This window comes from Sapajus apella, unplaced genomic scaffold, assembly GCF_009761245.1.
Source record: "Sapajus apella isolate SASKATOON/1434 unplaced genomic scaffold, GSC_monkey_1.0 scaffold12, whole genome shotgun sequence".
In the NCBI taxonomy this organism is placed as follows: Eukaryota; Metazoa; Chordata; class Mammalia; order Primates; family Cebidae; genus Sapajus; species Sapajus apella.
The window spans coordinates 14,117,817-14,132,542 of NW_022436952.1; the positions used below are offsets into that span (position 1 = coordinate 14,117,817).

A 14,726-nucleotide genomic window follows, 5' to 3' on the forward strand; every position below is an offset into this window, starting at 1 on the left:
TAGAAAGTTAATAGAAGACCAATTTGAAATATACTGTGCTGGTAGAGTTGAAAATGCATGCACACAAATCACTATAATGTGAAGTAGACTATATCAATGCCAAAAAGAATGACAGTTGAAATTATTCTGGAGGATCAGAGAGAATAACCTGAAGTTGATGGAGCATGGGCCTTTCCCTTGAGTAGGTTTTTGACAAGAAAAGAATGTAGAGTCATTGTGATGGGGGAGAATATTGGTCTGAGATGGACTTGATCTCTCTAAACCTACTGTCTTCATCTGTAAGAAATAGACCATGATATTAAACTGTAAGCTCCTTGAGGTCAGAGAGCATGTCATTTGCTTCTCCATAACCCTACAACCTAATCAATAATCTAACGTCATTTGTGATACAGATGAACTTGGAAGGCATTATGCTAAGTGAAATAAGCCAGATTCAGAAAAATTACTGCATGACTTCTATATGTGGAATTTTTAATTTTTCTTAAAAAAGGTCACAAACAGCAAAAGAGGGTGGAATAGCAGTTACCAGAAGCAGTGGGGTGGGAGGAGGGAAAATGGGGGAATGTAAGTCAAACAGTAAAAAGTTATAGTTAGGTAGACTTCAGTTAGTAATATACTGAAACATTTGCTGAGAAGGTAGATTTTGATGCTCTTACCATATACACACACAAAGGTAACTATGTGAGAGATGAATATGTTAATTGGCTTGACTATGTAATCATTTCACTATGTATATGAATATCACGATATCATGTTGTATGCCTTTAAAATGTAAAGTAAAATAAAATTTAATGGCAACTGCTTAAAAAATCTAACACCAAATCCAAAAGTATTTATTGGTCTTCTGCATGCTGCGGCATATGCTAAGGACTATAGTGCCATATAAAATTGACATAGCCACTGTCCTCATGGAGCTTACCAAGATAAAAGATAATTGCATAAATCAATAATTACTGTGCTGCAAAGGAACAGTATTTGGTGCTCTGAGAGGATATACCAGGGACCCAAAGTTGTCTTGGAGATCAGAGAAGGGTTCCATGTAGAACTGACATTTACGTGGATGGCTGAAAGAAAAGGAAGAAATAAATAATGAAATAAAAGTCAAAAGTCAGAAGAAAGCGCATTTCCAGCAAAATGAACAGCATGTGTGAGTTTCCTGAGACAGGAAGGAGTCTGGCATGTTTGAGGATCTAAAAATCAGAGACAGAAAGAAAACAAGTAAGCATTATAGAAATGAAACTAGTAGATGGAGAGAGCCCAGATGATCCACGCCTTGGAGGCCAGGGGAAGGTTTGAGAACTTCTGGAAATGATAGGGAAGTTTTGGGTTTAAGCAGCCTGGCTTTAATTCCCAGTTATGCTACATGTTAAATGGGTAGAATTATTAAATTACTGAATTAGCCCATCTTTCAGGAATTGTGAGAATAAATGTTAAAATCATTTATTGTGAGAAATAATGATGACATTTTCTGTAAAAGAAGCTGGTAGATTTTCATTAAATGGTTTTTTCTCCCTGGGCACAGGGTAAATGCAGGGAATAATGTGAAATAAGGCTCAGAAATTAAGTTAAATGCTTAGCAAAGGTGTCCCTATTTTGTAGCTCCCGGAGAGCAAACTGTATCTATGAAGATTGTCCTCACCCTATCGATGTCCACACATAAGTCAAAGCCACCCAATCTGAGCCCTGATTCTGTACTTCTACAAGAGAAAGTGGGGATAGGTGTCTAAAAATCAATTGGCGTTGATCCTGTCCTCAAGGAGTTTGATTCATTACTTAAAATTATAAGGAGGAAAATGAGATCTTTTCAATGGATGTAGTAGGTGAATGAAAGAAAAGCCAAGCAGAGTGCCCTTTCTAAATGAAGGCTCAGTATCTGGCAAGAAAGTTGAACTGTTTCTGCTTTTGCACCCGTAGCTAGTGATTTTAATTTCAGGAATGCCCAACAGGATTCAGAAAGCTGCAAATGTAAACTGACTACATATCTTGGTCTTTGTGCATATAAATCAGACAGCTAATCCTATGCTCTCCTTGCTCTGTTCCTTTAGGAATGCGAAGTAGCTTGCAGGAGCTCTCTCCATGCAAGCAACATCGGTATTACTCTGCTGAAAACAAAACAAAACAAAAATGTCAGAATCCCAGGAAACATCTCCAGGAGAGCTCTTGCCCCATGGAAGCATTGTCAGAGGCTGCCTCTTTTCAAGGAGGGGTGGTGGGGTTAGTAGCCCAAGCCTGCCGATCTCCAGTTCTCACTGGCTTTTGAGTTCTTGCTATTGTTTGGCTACATCCATTACAGTTTTTTAAAAGCTCATACGTCTTTCATGAATAAAAATTATCAGGAGAGTTTCTCCTAAAAACTACTGTAAACAAGTGACAATCTGTCTGGACATCTTACTCAAGGATATGGCAGGGTTTCAAGGAAGTAAAGAAAGTAGAAGAGTTTGAGTTAGTGATCTGTGGGCCTACTTTTTTTCAATGTCCTAAAGGTGCTTATTCATAAGGTCCAGATAGCATGAAATAAAATATTAAAATAATATATAATAAAATACCGCTATACACAGCAATAAAATGTAATAATAATGAAGCACATTTAGTCCTGTTTAGGTATAATCTGTTATGCTATTGGGAGTAGTGGCCTGGTATGTCCTGCCATACATACGAACAGCATTTAGCTTGTCAGTCCATGACTGCTGTCCTGGTTGCTCAGATAGGTCCATAGATGCCCACTCTGCAGGCTGTGTCCTTTGCCAGTTTCTGGGCAAGCCCTGGCTTAGACAAGAGTTGATGCAGGGAACCTGGGTTCCTGTACTGCTCAGGGCCTGGAGCCTGGCCACTGCACAGACCTCCCAGGTGGTGACTACTTAGTAACTGACCTTCTGCCCCAGATTCCCTCACTGTGTCCCTCCTGTGTCCTAAAGGGGTTTAAGTACCTAATTCTTGACTCTTGATATCAGAATGTTATCTAAATTATGCCCAAGAAGTCTACATCACTCAGACATTCATTATACATGCTAGTCATAATACATCCACCTTCTAAAGTCTGCCTGAACAATCATCTAGCATTTATACAGTGATATGATGGTAAATGCTTAATAACTGATTCCCTGGGAAGAAAAAATATAGGTAGATAGATTATATATACATATAATTATATACATATGCATATAATCATACAGACATATAGAAGCATATAAGCCTATTGTAAATTTTACTGTTGGAAAGAATGTGTAGCACACGATTTACAAATAATCATAAAATCCACGGTTCTCTTTATTGTAGATTCCTTATCACCTATCGAGTCTACCAAAACGCTTTTGTTTATTTTTGTTGAACTTTTGAATCTACAGCCAAATGATGGCTGCAATTAATGGAATGGTGCAGTTTCCATGTAAATGTTGGTTGATATTTTTATTTACTTTAAGAAAGTAAATCAAAAATAGAGCAACAAAGACCTGCTTTAGAGCTTCACTCATTCATCAATGACATAACTAACTTCTTTGTTGAATCAAATAATAGTTTTTGAGTATTAGAAGACTATTTCCTCAAATTTTTTGTGCAATTTATAACTGTAACAGTCACAGACATCCTTAGTGTGCATTATTAACGTTTTCTCCATCACTTTCTTAAGTCTCAGCCAGTAGTCAGCAAATTTCTCTGCTGAGGCAGAAGAATCACTTGAACCCAGAAGGTGGAGGTTGTAGTGAGCCGAGATTGTGCCACTGCATTCCAGCCTGGGTGACAGAGCAAGAATTTGCCTCAAAAAAAAAAAGAATTAAAAAAAATTAGGTAAGAGCCATAATATAAAAAGTATTCAGAGAACAATTAACAAGCAAATGATTCAGACTATGGAGGAGATTTTTTGTGATTACTTGTAGTGCTTATTAATTTTTCAAAAATCTGAACATTTAGACACCTCTGATCCCTACCTGTATATGTGTGTAGCCCTGTTGTATGATAAGCAAAACTAAGAGAGTACACAATACACAGATAAGCACATGTTATTTTTGTGATGGCAGAACCTGCCAATAAATAAATGAATACAGCCTTCTGATTCCAACTTTGCTTTTAATCTTCAGAAGTAGTGGATGCAAGAAGATTTTTATAGTGTGTGAAAAAAAAAAAAAAAAAAAAAAAGAAGAAGAAGACGAAAAAGCCTTTTGCCCTTAATTTAAATCATTGTTTTTCTAGGGAAATTTAATTTGGGAAAAAATGTTTTTCTAATTAACTGGATGACTGTGTGCTATGCAAACAATAAAGATTCTTGTTTGAAAGTAATGCATGCCCCTGTTCCTAAGACTACCAAGGGAATTTAAAATAAAAATGCAAGCAGCTCCGACCTCATATTTTGCCAGAGCTAAACAGAATTCCCAGATCCAGAGTTTTCACGTCAGTTCCTAATTTAAAACCCACAAGTGTTGACCGGGTTCGTGCTACAGCAAGACACATCTTCTCATCTCTAGAAATGACTGTATTTGATCTCTGTCTGGGTTTCTCGGCACATCCTTCTCTCCCTCTCTCTTCTTCTTGTGCTATGATTGGCCTGAAAGGTTAGAAACTACACAATTAGATGGATCAGGGGAAGATTTCATAATGCTCTGGTGCTGGGCTGGGCAGTCTAGCCAAATTCCGTTCATTAGCTAAGGCGCCAGGGTGAATGTGGCCAGTAAGAATGCTGTTTTGGTTCCATCGAAGAGCTGATAGGGAATAGGAAATACACTTTCAGTTTTTTGGTTTCTGAGAGGCAGTATGGACAAGTGAAGAGTCCAGGATGCCTGGAATCTGGAGGCCAGGAATTAATCACCATTTCAATCATGAACTGAGCAGTACAAGGAACTGCCATTCTCTTTTGCCTTTTTTTCCTCCATTCTGACAGTTTTCTTATGCTCTCTGTACCAGCGTCAAATTCCTGCCTACCATAGACTTGAAGCATTCCAAAGTCAAGAATTCAGTATTTACCCAACATTTACTGAGCCACCTATACTTTGCTATGCTAGCTGTTTGGAAAGTGATATTAATCAGGCTGGTCCTTGCCCTCAGGAGCTTACAGAGAACAGAGGAGACAGATCACTAAAAAACAAAAACATAAAACAATAAAGCAAGTGCAATGTATGAGACATATTAAAACTGCTAAGGGAAAATTGGCAAGGATGATTCCCTTGGGGAGCCAGAGAAAGCTAGAAAAAGGAAAGGACTTTGAACCAGGACTGTTTGAAGAAAGGAGCAGAAGTTTTGGGAGGAAAGGAGGCCATACCACAGGAGAAAACAGCATAAGCAATGGATGGGTCTAAGGGCAAGTGACCAACAAGGCTAAGTGGAGGAGTTGGGTGACGTTTGGGCCAGAAGAAAGAGCATAACTTTTACGGTATATTTCTCCCAATGTGTGATCAGGATAAAACAACTCTAGGCTTTGAGGCATTTGAGATTTTAGGGAGAATCTGCACAACAGCGAGTTTTAGGAGGTTGTTTTTTTTTTATCAATTGAATAAAAATTAATGAGACGTTGCTGCGTGTTTTTTTCTTATACCTTTATTAAGCATAGTCTTCACCTCTCCAAAAGCTGGCCTGCAACTTAAGCCTGTTTTCAGCTAAAACAGGGTGTATTATATAATCCACATCATAAGCCTTGAAATTTACCTAAGCTTTATACCATATCCTCTGCTTGCATACTCTAATTCTTTTGAGTTGTAAATTTTCTAGTCTGTGACTCATCTATGACATTTCCCATTATATTATAGACCTCAGGGTGACAGGGCCAGGCCTCTGGGGCTCTTTTTCTTTTTAATCTTCTGGAACTGTGATTTATATAGCTGCCATCAGATAATGGCGGTGTTCACGTAGAACTTCCCTATCCAAATGACTCTGCAAATATAAAACTTAGATAAAAATTAAATTTTTGTTAAAATAACAATGAATCCCATTTAAAATACTCATGGCTACTTGATATAAATGCAGTGAATCACAGTTTGAACCAGAGCCAAATTTTGGGGAATGCTAATACTAATACCTAATACTAATCAAGTACCTTTCTTGCTCATTTTCAACTGCTATGAGCCATTGCATAATTAAACCCTGCTTCTTCCCAGAGCTAAGTAGAAACAGCTTCTCTCATCTTTATCTTAAACATTTTAAGTTTTCTATGGTTTTAGAACTGGCTTATAAGTTATTTTCTCAGGGTTTTAATGTTAAGTTTGTAAACTACCTACATACAACTTTCCAAAGAGACCATTCTGAGCTGATCTTAGAATTCCCAGTTGCAGCTGGGCTCAGTGGCTCCCGCCTGTAATCTTAGCACTTTGGGAGGCCAAGGCAGTGGACTGCCTGAGGTCAGGAGTTCACAACCAGCCTGACTAACGTGATGAAACCCTGTCTCTAGCAAATGCAAAAAAATTAGCCAGGCATGGTGGCGCATGCCTGTAATCCAAACAGCTTGGGAGGCTAAGACAGGAGAATTGCTTGTACCCAGGAGGCAGAGGTTGCAGTGAGCTGAGATCACACCATTGCACTACAGCCTGGGCAACAAGAGCAAAACTCCATCTCAAAAAAAAAAAAAAAAAAAAAAAGAATTCCCAGTTGCTCTCAAAGTGGCTCCTGCTAACTCTGTTTCTCTCTTCACTCTTTAAGTCTGCAGAAATTCCTTTCTTCTCTCTGTGGCTTTGTGCCAAAAGGAGTCTACCAACCCAAGGAAGTACACACAGGGAAAAAGACTGTTGGTTGCCCGGAATAGATTAGCCATTCTAACATGGAGAATTGTTTGCCTTTGATGTGAATCTTCTCCTTCTCTAGCCCCCTCCCCTTCGAAACTCAGAAATGTTATAAAATCTAATTAGACTTAACTGTTTAAAACCTTCTATTAATTCCCAAAGCAGAACCATGTCTTCTTACAACCAGCTTCTGTTTATGTTTTCTTTTGCAAGAAGCCTGGCACCCCTTTCCGCTTGAAACTTGCTTTGTAAAACATGTTTCAGTAAAACTTGAACCGTTTCAAAAATAAATTGAAGTTTCTTTAGAAATTCTAAAGAGTGTATCTCTGAAAAACTTTTCATTAATCATTTGCCAGATAATCTAGTATTATTCCCACTAATCCCTTGCTCTTCTTTTGGCAAGTTCTCTTGAATTCTTAGCCTGGAGTCACAGCCCTTGATTCTCAACCTGCAGCTTAGAGCTCCACCACAAAAATTAATCATGTTTGTCTCAATGGCAACCAAAGATATTTTTGTTTCCAGAATTTTCCTATATTCTTTGCTCTTTCTAAATTTCTTTGCAAATTTTCTACTTATTTTTGTTTTGTTCTGTTTGTCATAACTCACTCAAGGATACCTTTCTTCTATAGCTAAATTAGGTGTAACATTATTCTCTGATTACAAACCTTCCCCAATTTGACTTTCAGAGACTTGGCTTCTTCAAGAGTTAGTAGCTTGTAAGTGGAATAAAACATTTTGAAAAATAGAAACATATACGTGATACACATACATATATATAAATATATATGTGTTTTAGAATACATATTTGTAAGGAGGTATAGACCCAATTTGAGTTAACATATAATCTTAATCATTTGATTCTAACTAGATTGTTTAACATGCCTTATAGCTTTAAGAAGCAAGAGACTAGAAAAGAAGAAGATTCACATGAAAGGCAAATATTTTTGTGTTGGAAAAACCAATCTATTTTAGGTATCTCTGTGTGGTGTTTGTGGTGTGTGTGTGTGTGTGTGTGTGTGTGTGTGTGTAAACATATATATGCATTTGATTTGTAAATATTTAATATGCACCCTTGATGCACCAAGCACAGACCCACATACTAGAAAGGAAGAAAAATAAGTGACACTTCCTGTTTTCAAGATTCTCATGATCAAGGGAAAGCGATACATACCATAAAACATAATACATTTTAATAAATCTTGTTTTTACAGAAATAAGGGACTTAAGGAGCAGAAAAACAGGTGTGTTTGATGAATTATTCCTGATGAATTTAGAGATGACCTTGGTAGGTCCTAAGCAGAGGTTGAAAGATGGGGACAAAACACAGAAGCAGAAAATGCACAAAATAATCAGGTAACAGAGACTTACAGAACAAAGACTTTCTTCCGGAAAATGGCAGGAATTTAGAACAGTAACATACAATTGGGACCAGATATGAAGGTCTTTAAATGCCTTCCTAAGATTTCATTTTATTTCAAAGCAACTGGACACTGTGACATGATATTAGGTGAAGGAATGAAATCATTAGATCTTCATTTTTCAACTATAATTCAGGATATAGTAAGAGGATTATTTTTCTTGAGACAGGGTCACACTCTGTGGCCCAGGATGAGTGCAGTGGTATGATCACAACTCACTGCAGTCTTGAACCCCCAGGCTTAAGCAATCCTCCCACCTGAGCCTCCTGAGTAGCTAGGACGGTAGGGGCATGCCACCACACCCAGCTGTTTTTTGCTTTATATCTTACAGAGATGGGGTCTCATTATGTTGTCCAGGCTGGTCTTGAACTCCTGAACTCAAGTGATCCTCTTGCCTTGGCCTCCCAAACTGTTAAGATTGCAGGCATAAGCCTCTGTCCTCCAGCCTAAGAGGATTATATGTAAGGATGAAAAGACAAGCAGAAAAATCAATTAAAGAGTTATTACAGAGTTGGCATTCATATTCATAAGCCATTCTTTGGAGTAATCGCAGTATCGGGGAAGAGGGCAACTTATAGGAGGCATTTTAGAAGCAGAAACTACTTGGTTTAGTGATGAAACGATGTTGAAGAATTGGGGGAAAGGAGAAGAGAAGGATGCACTGAGATTTTTGGTTGAGTGGCTGGATACATGACAGTGCCATTAGCTAAATTTGAGGAAATAAGAGAAGAAACATATTTTGGTATAAAAGAAGTACTTAGGGGACACTTGGAATGGAAAGCACTCAAGTAGAGATTAACAGAACGAAGTTCGAGCTCGAGCAGGAGGCTGGATATAGAATCACAGTTTTAAGACTCATAGTTAGAGCCATAAAGGTGGATAAAGTCAATACCAAGGGCAAACACATGGAGTGAAAAGAGAGCCAAACCTCAAACTCTGAAGGAACATCACATCAAAGGGAGAAGGAAAAGGGGAGAAACCAGGAAGGGCCTAGAAAGAAGCAGTTAAAGGATAAGAGAAGTAGAAAGACGGGGGCAACCAAAACTATGGGGAAAAAAAAAGTTGCACAAAGTAAGGAAGGCCAAATATGGCAAGATTTCTCAAGGGGAGACTGTTGCTGATGATCAAAGCACTAGGAATTTTAGGAGAGCAATTCAAGAGAATGGAGAAAGGAAGTGAGATGCCCAGGAACATTGTGAAGAAAAGGAGAGAATGCAGGGGCAACCAAAGCAGAGGAATTGTGTGACTCGAGGGGTCACACAGGCTTTGGGGATGGATTGGTTTGATTTTGAAGTATGAAAGTGGCACAGAGAATATAATTTAAATCTTAAGACCTATTGCTTATCATGAATTTTAGAAACACAGAGACGTTTCTTCCCATGGGATTTAAGGTCCTTTAGTCCCTGCTTCATTTATGCTTGCCTTAAATCCCACCAAGTGCTTAAGATACTTTTTACTGATGATGCACAATTTATCTCTCCTGACTATGACTTTGTCAACCAATGGGAAATATGATGAAAGCATATGATATCACAGTAAAATGGGGTATTAGAATTTGCATGATTTAACTAGGAATAAACATTTGCTTTGGGGATGTCAAGGAAGAAGAACATTGAACATGTAAGCCACAAACCCCTTTTCCAATGAAAAGGCTTGGAAGAAGGTATCAAGGAGGAGAAGGAGAGAAGGAGAAGGGAGCGAGAAGGAGAGGAGAAGGGAGCAGACATTAGGGGAAGAGAATGTTTTTAGAAAGAGAAAGTGTCAAATGATGTGGAGATAATGAAAGGAGGCTTCTTTATTTGGAATGAAAATCTCACTTGGACCTTAGAGAGCATTTTCAATAGAATGGTGATGCAGAAGCCAGACTTGGAGAGTGAATAGAAGGTAATGCCCTAACAGATCCTTTGGTTCGCATATGCAGTAAATAGGTTATCTACTATATTGAACAAACTATTATATATAATGTGGCAGAGTATGTATGTGTATGTACATATATACACACACACACAAATGCACATACATACAATGTGTGGATATAACAATGGCCTCATGAGCAATATATTTAATATAATTTACATTTGACATTAAGAACATCACATAAATGTACCTTTACCACAATATACATTATATTTATCAAGATTCAAAAAGAACTCATAAGTTTTTATTTTTCTTTTCTGCTCTTCTTTTTAAAAAATGTAAACTTTGAAATTAAATTGACATCTCAAGGAACATGGTCTGATGCACCAATATAAAGAAAGGACGGTAAACTTAATCCCTTTTGAGAGGGATTGTATGCTAAAGTTTCTAGGTACTTCTTGATATGTGACTGAATTTTATTCTCCCTCTTTCTCTCTCTCTTCCTGCCTCCCTGCTCCTTCCAGTGGAATGGAGTATGTCCAAAGACTTTTCTCCTTTGGCTGGAGAAATCATCATGGATAATCTGCAGACTCTGAGGTGCACAATCACAGGACTTACAATGGTAAATGTCCCCTGGTAGACTTTCCATTTCCCTATTGCTGATATTTGTGCTGGGATAGTAGTAGCAAATGCCTATGCTGAAAGCAACAGCCAGCCAACGCCCAGTCCTCTGGCAACAACTGCCACTCATTAAGCATGATATGTCTGGTATCTATAATCTGAATTTCACAAAGGAGTAAGCAGACAGCATGAATTACTTTGTAAATTGCCATGTTCTAAGGAGATCAGAAAAAGACTGGCCTCATGCAAGTCTTGAGAGCTGCTGCTTTCTGGATCTCAGTCTAATCTTTTGGGGGGAAGGGGAGAATAGATCAAAGGCTCTGAGAGATCCAATTTTGACTCCCTGTCTGATGGTAAAAATAACAGCTTCATCTCACCCTCATGCCCACAGCCTCAGCGTTGGTTGAGATCAGTCATCAATTGCAGTCACATAATTTCCTGAGAGAAATCCTTTTCCCTTGATTAAAAAAAAAAAAGTCTGTCTAAATATGCTTTCACAAAAAAGAAACTATATATGGTGGAGCTACATTTCTCAGTAACCTAAACCAATTTAAACTGTGAATGAAAAACTGGAACAAACTGTTCTTTATTTGTTTAACTAATACAAACTCAAAAATTAATTATTTAGAATTATGCACATATGAGCATATGAAATGCAAAAAATAAAAACACCTTGTAAATCAGTTCAAACTGGAGCAAACCGTGTATTTCCTTAAGCAATTAAAATGCAAAGATAAAATTCTTTTTTCTCAAAATATTTTAAAAGTAAAATTAAATCAAACCTTTTCCAGTCCAATTCAAATATTTACTATCTTAGGACCTTCAGATGAGGGAAATAGAGGGATAATTTTGTTATTGTTGTTGTTTTCTTAAAGGTTGGTTGACTAAAACAGTTATCTATAAAGTATAATCCTGAAACCCAGCCTTTAAAAAATTGCATCAGGTTGCATTTTTTCAAGTTTAAACCTGCTTATTCTAACGGAATTGTTGATGGTTGGGTGACCACCAGAATCCTGACTTTTAGTCCTAATCGCACGTCTATACCAGGGGCCGGAACTGTGGATTACCAGAGCAAACAAACCCCTGAGTTGGTGGCCTCCAGAGATGCTATCAGTAGAAGACTGATTCCAGCCCTATGGCTCACAAGATGGAAGAGGGCCAGAAAGAACTCTAGGGAATTTCCATTACTTAAAAGAAAAAGTGATATGGTGATAAAAATGGAAAACTCTCCATAAAGAGTTTCTCTAATATCTGAACTAATTTCCATAGGGATTAAGTTTTTCCACTTGACCATCTAATGAGAGAAATGCAGACAGTATTGTAATCATATAAAAGCCTAGGAGTAGATTTACACTTCTACACAATCTCTATAACTTTGAGGGGCACAGAAACCCATTTTCAACATTAAAAAATTGACTTCCTAATATAGTAAGGTCAGTATTATAAGAGTCCTAGAAAAGTCTCTACAAAGATGTGCTTTTTTTTTTTTTTTTTACTTCAAACATCATTTTACAATTTTTACAAGCAATGTTTCACCAAATACTGGCTTCTCAAATGCCCCTTGGTTTCACTGGAAAAAAATATAAAAGCAAAATATAAAATATAAAAACTCAAGCAAAATTTAAAAACTATGCAAAAGATTTTAAAATGTTACCAGCAAACAAAAACAGTTCCTTAATTCTTAATGTCATAAAACAGCATTAAAGACTATAAGCCATTGTTTTAACAATGGCTGTAAAATTGAAGTCACATCAAAGAGCTAATTTTTTAAAATGTATATGCAGCTGAGTAAAGGATATTTTCTGAAAGTATATTTATTGTAGCAGAAAATGTGAGAACAATCTAAATAATGTCCACCAATCAAGGATTGGTTAAAATACATGATACAGAATATTTGCTTACAGTGAAATATATGCAGCCACAAAAAGAACAAGGCAGGTCTTTTTTTTTTTTTCTTCTTTTTTCTTTTTTTTAAGACAGAATCTTGCTCTGTCACCCAGCTGGAATGCAGTGGAGTGATCTCGGCTCACTGCAACCTCCGCCACCAGGATTCAAGCGATTCCCCTGTCTCAGCCTCCTGAGTAGCTGGGACTACCAGCACGTGCCACCATGCCCAGCTAATTTTTTGTATTTTAGTAGAGACAGGGTTTCACCATGTTGGCCAGGATGGTCTTGATCTCCTGACCTCATGAACTGCCAGAATGCTGGGATTAGAGGTGTGAGCCATTATGCCTGACCAAGGCAAGTCTTTAATGCACTAATCTGAAAAGGTATTTATTATAACTTGTTCATTTTCTACAGCAAGTTGATCACTAAAATAAGTGATAGCTATTGCTGTAGGGAGGGGAAAATGAGAATGATGTGAGAGTGGGGATTGCTATTTTGGGTAAACCTTGTAGACTGTGTGACTAAAAATTTATATATAGTTTTGGAGGGTTAGGAAAAGCCATTATGACATTTAAATTTTGAAAAGAAGAAAGTGCATAAAAACTAAGAGGAAACTTCATATATGGATACTGTGATAAATAAACATAATAATCAAGAAAAACCAGAATGCTAAAGTATGGGCAACAGAGTTTCAAAGAGACAATGGAGTTAATCAAACAGCAATTTAACTCTATACCTAGAGAGTCCAGGGTAAAAATGATTAAATAAAATGCCTGATGCATCGTTTCAATACTTTGCAGGGCCAGCAGTATTTTGTTCAAGTCTCGGCTTACAATATGAAAGGATGGGGACCCGCTCAGACCACGACGCCGGCATACGCCTCTCCTTCTAGTAGGTGGTGGCTGTGAACTCTCTCCAGCGTGGTAACAGACTCCAGCTGCAACTCCATCCTCAGGGTGCCATTGCCATTCCCTTCCCCCACTGCTTGCAACCAACAAGACCTTCTCAGGGCAGCATCTGGGCCACATAATGAATGATTCCCCTACAGAAATGCTCCTGGGGAAGCAGCTCAGTAGAGTAAAAGGAGAGGGAATTTGGAAACAGCCTGAATTTGATACCCACAATGCCTCTTACCATCTGTGTAGCCTTCAAAAGTTGTTTAACAGCCAGGCATGGTGGCTCATCCCTGTAGTCCCAGTTACTAGGGAGGCTGAAGCAGGAGGATCTCTTGAGCCTAGGAATTAGAGAGTTCGAGGCTGTAGTGAGCTATGATCGCATCACTGCACTTCAGCCTGGTAACAGACCGAGACCGTGCCTCTAAAGAAAAAAAACAAAAACCAAGCCTCTGAGACTCAATTCCATGTCTGTAAAAAGGATCTAGCCCCACCGTTTCACAGGGCTTCTGTGAGGATGGATCAGATGCCACGGTGGGAGTAGCGGCCCAGAGTACATACAGCCCATTGTCGCTCTCCTCTTCCCTCCTTACCCACAGTGCACACACCCACATCGACCTGATAAGAAGATCAAATCCAACAGATCTTACCGATCTGACACTGTCAGAAAAAAAGCTTTCTTACCAACAGCATTCTGCTACAAGCCCACAAATATAATCTATAACATTTGTAGCGGTGGCTGAGAAACCCAGCAAAGGCTTTCTGGTTATTTGAAAATTAACAATCTATGCCTGGTATGTTTGGGCACTCTCTATTAACCAGAAAATGTAATCAACCAGACATAACATATGACAGATTTTTCTATGTAATGAACCCAGTGCTGTGAATTGTGTTTTCATTTTTGAAAAGACTTTATTAATGTGAGTGTTGAAAGTGGTATCGTATGTTTCTTGTGAGAGTACAAACTGCTACATCCTTTATGGAACACAATGTGCCGTGTTATATCAACCGCCTTAAGAAAATCTGTTTCTTTTTACTTCATAACTCTACATCTAGGAATCTAACCTAAGTGAAAAGAAATGCAGACAAATGAGTCTGTACAATGACATATAGCAATATACTCATAAAGTGAAGCATCATGTGTGGTAGGAAGAACTAAATATCCAATATTAATTTAGTAGTAAAATATGATATGTCTATATTTATATCCATAACTACAAGTAAAATACAATAACTAAAAATGGCCTTTAAAAAAAACATTCATTGTGTGGAAAAAAACTCCTACCATATAAGTTTTATGTTAAAAGAAAAATGCAAAATGTGGGATTTTTTTCACATAGCATTTAACCATA

General features: G+C 37.8%; 1 protein-coding gene across 2 annotated transcripts in view; it reads left to right on the forward strand.

The window, feature by feature from the left end:
* The window catches only part of ANKFN1 (ankyrin repeat and fibronectin type III domain containing 1), a 380,611-nt gene that overhangs the window by 282,579 nt on the left and 83,306 nt on the right, over positions 1-14,726 (forward strand). For both annotated transcript variants that reach the window (XM_032280102.1, XM_032280101.1), the window contains exons 8-9: positions 10,498-10,595; positions 13,282-13,372. In XM_032280102.1, the coding sequence (XP_032135993.1) occupies positions 10,498-10,595; positions 13,282-13,372 (189 nt within the window). The remainder of the gene's footprint in view (positions 1-10,497; positions 10,596-13,281; positions 13,373-14,726) is intronic.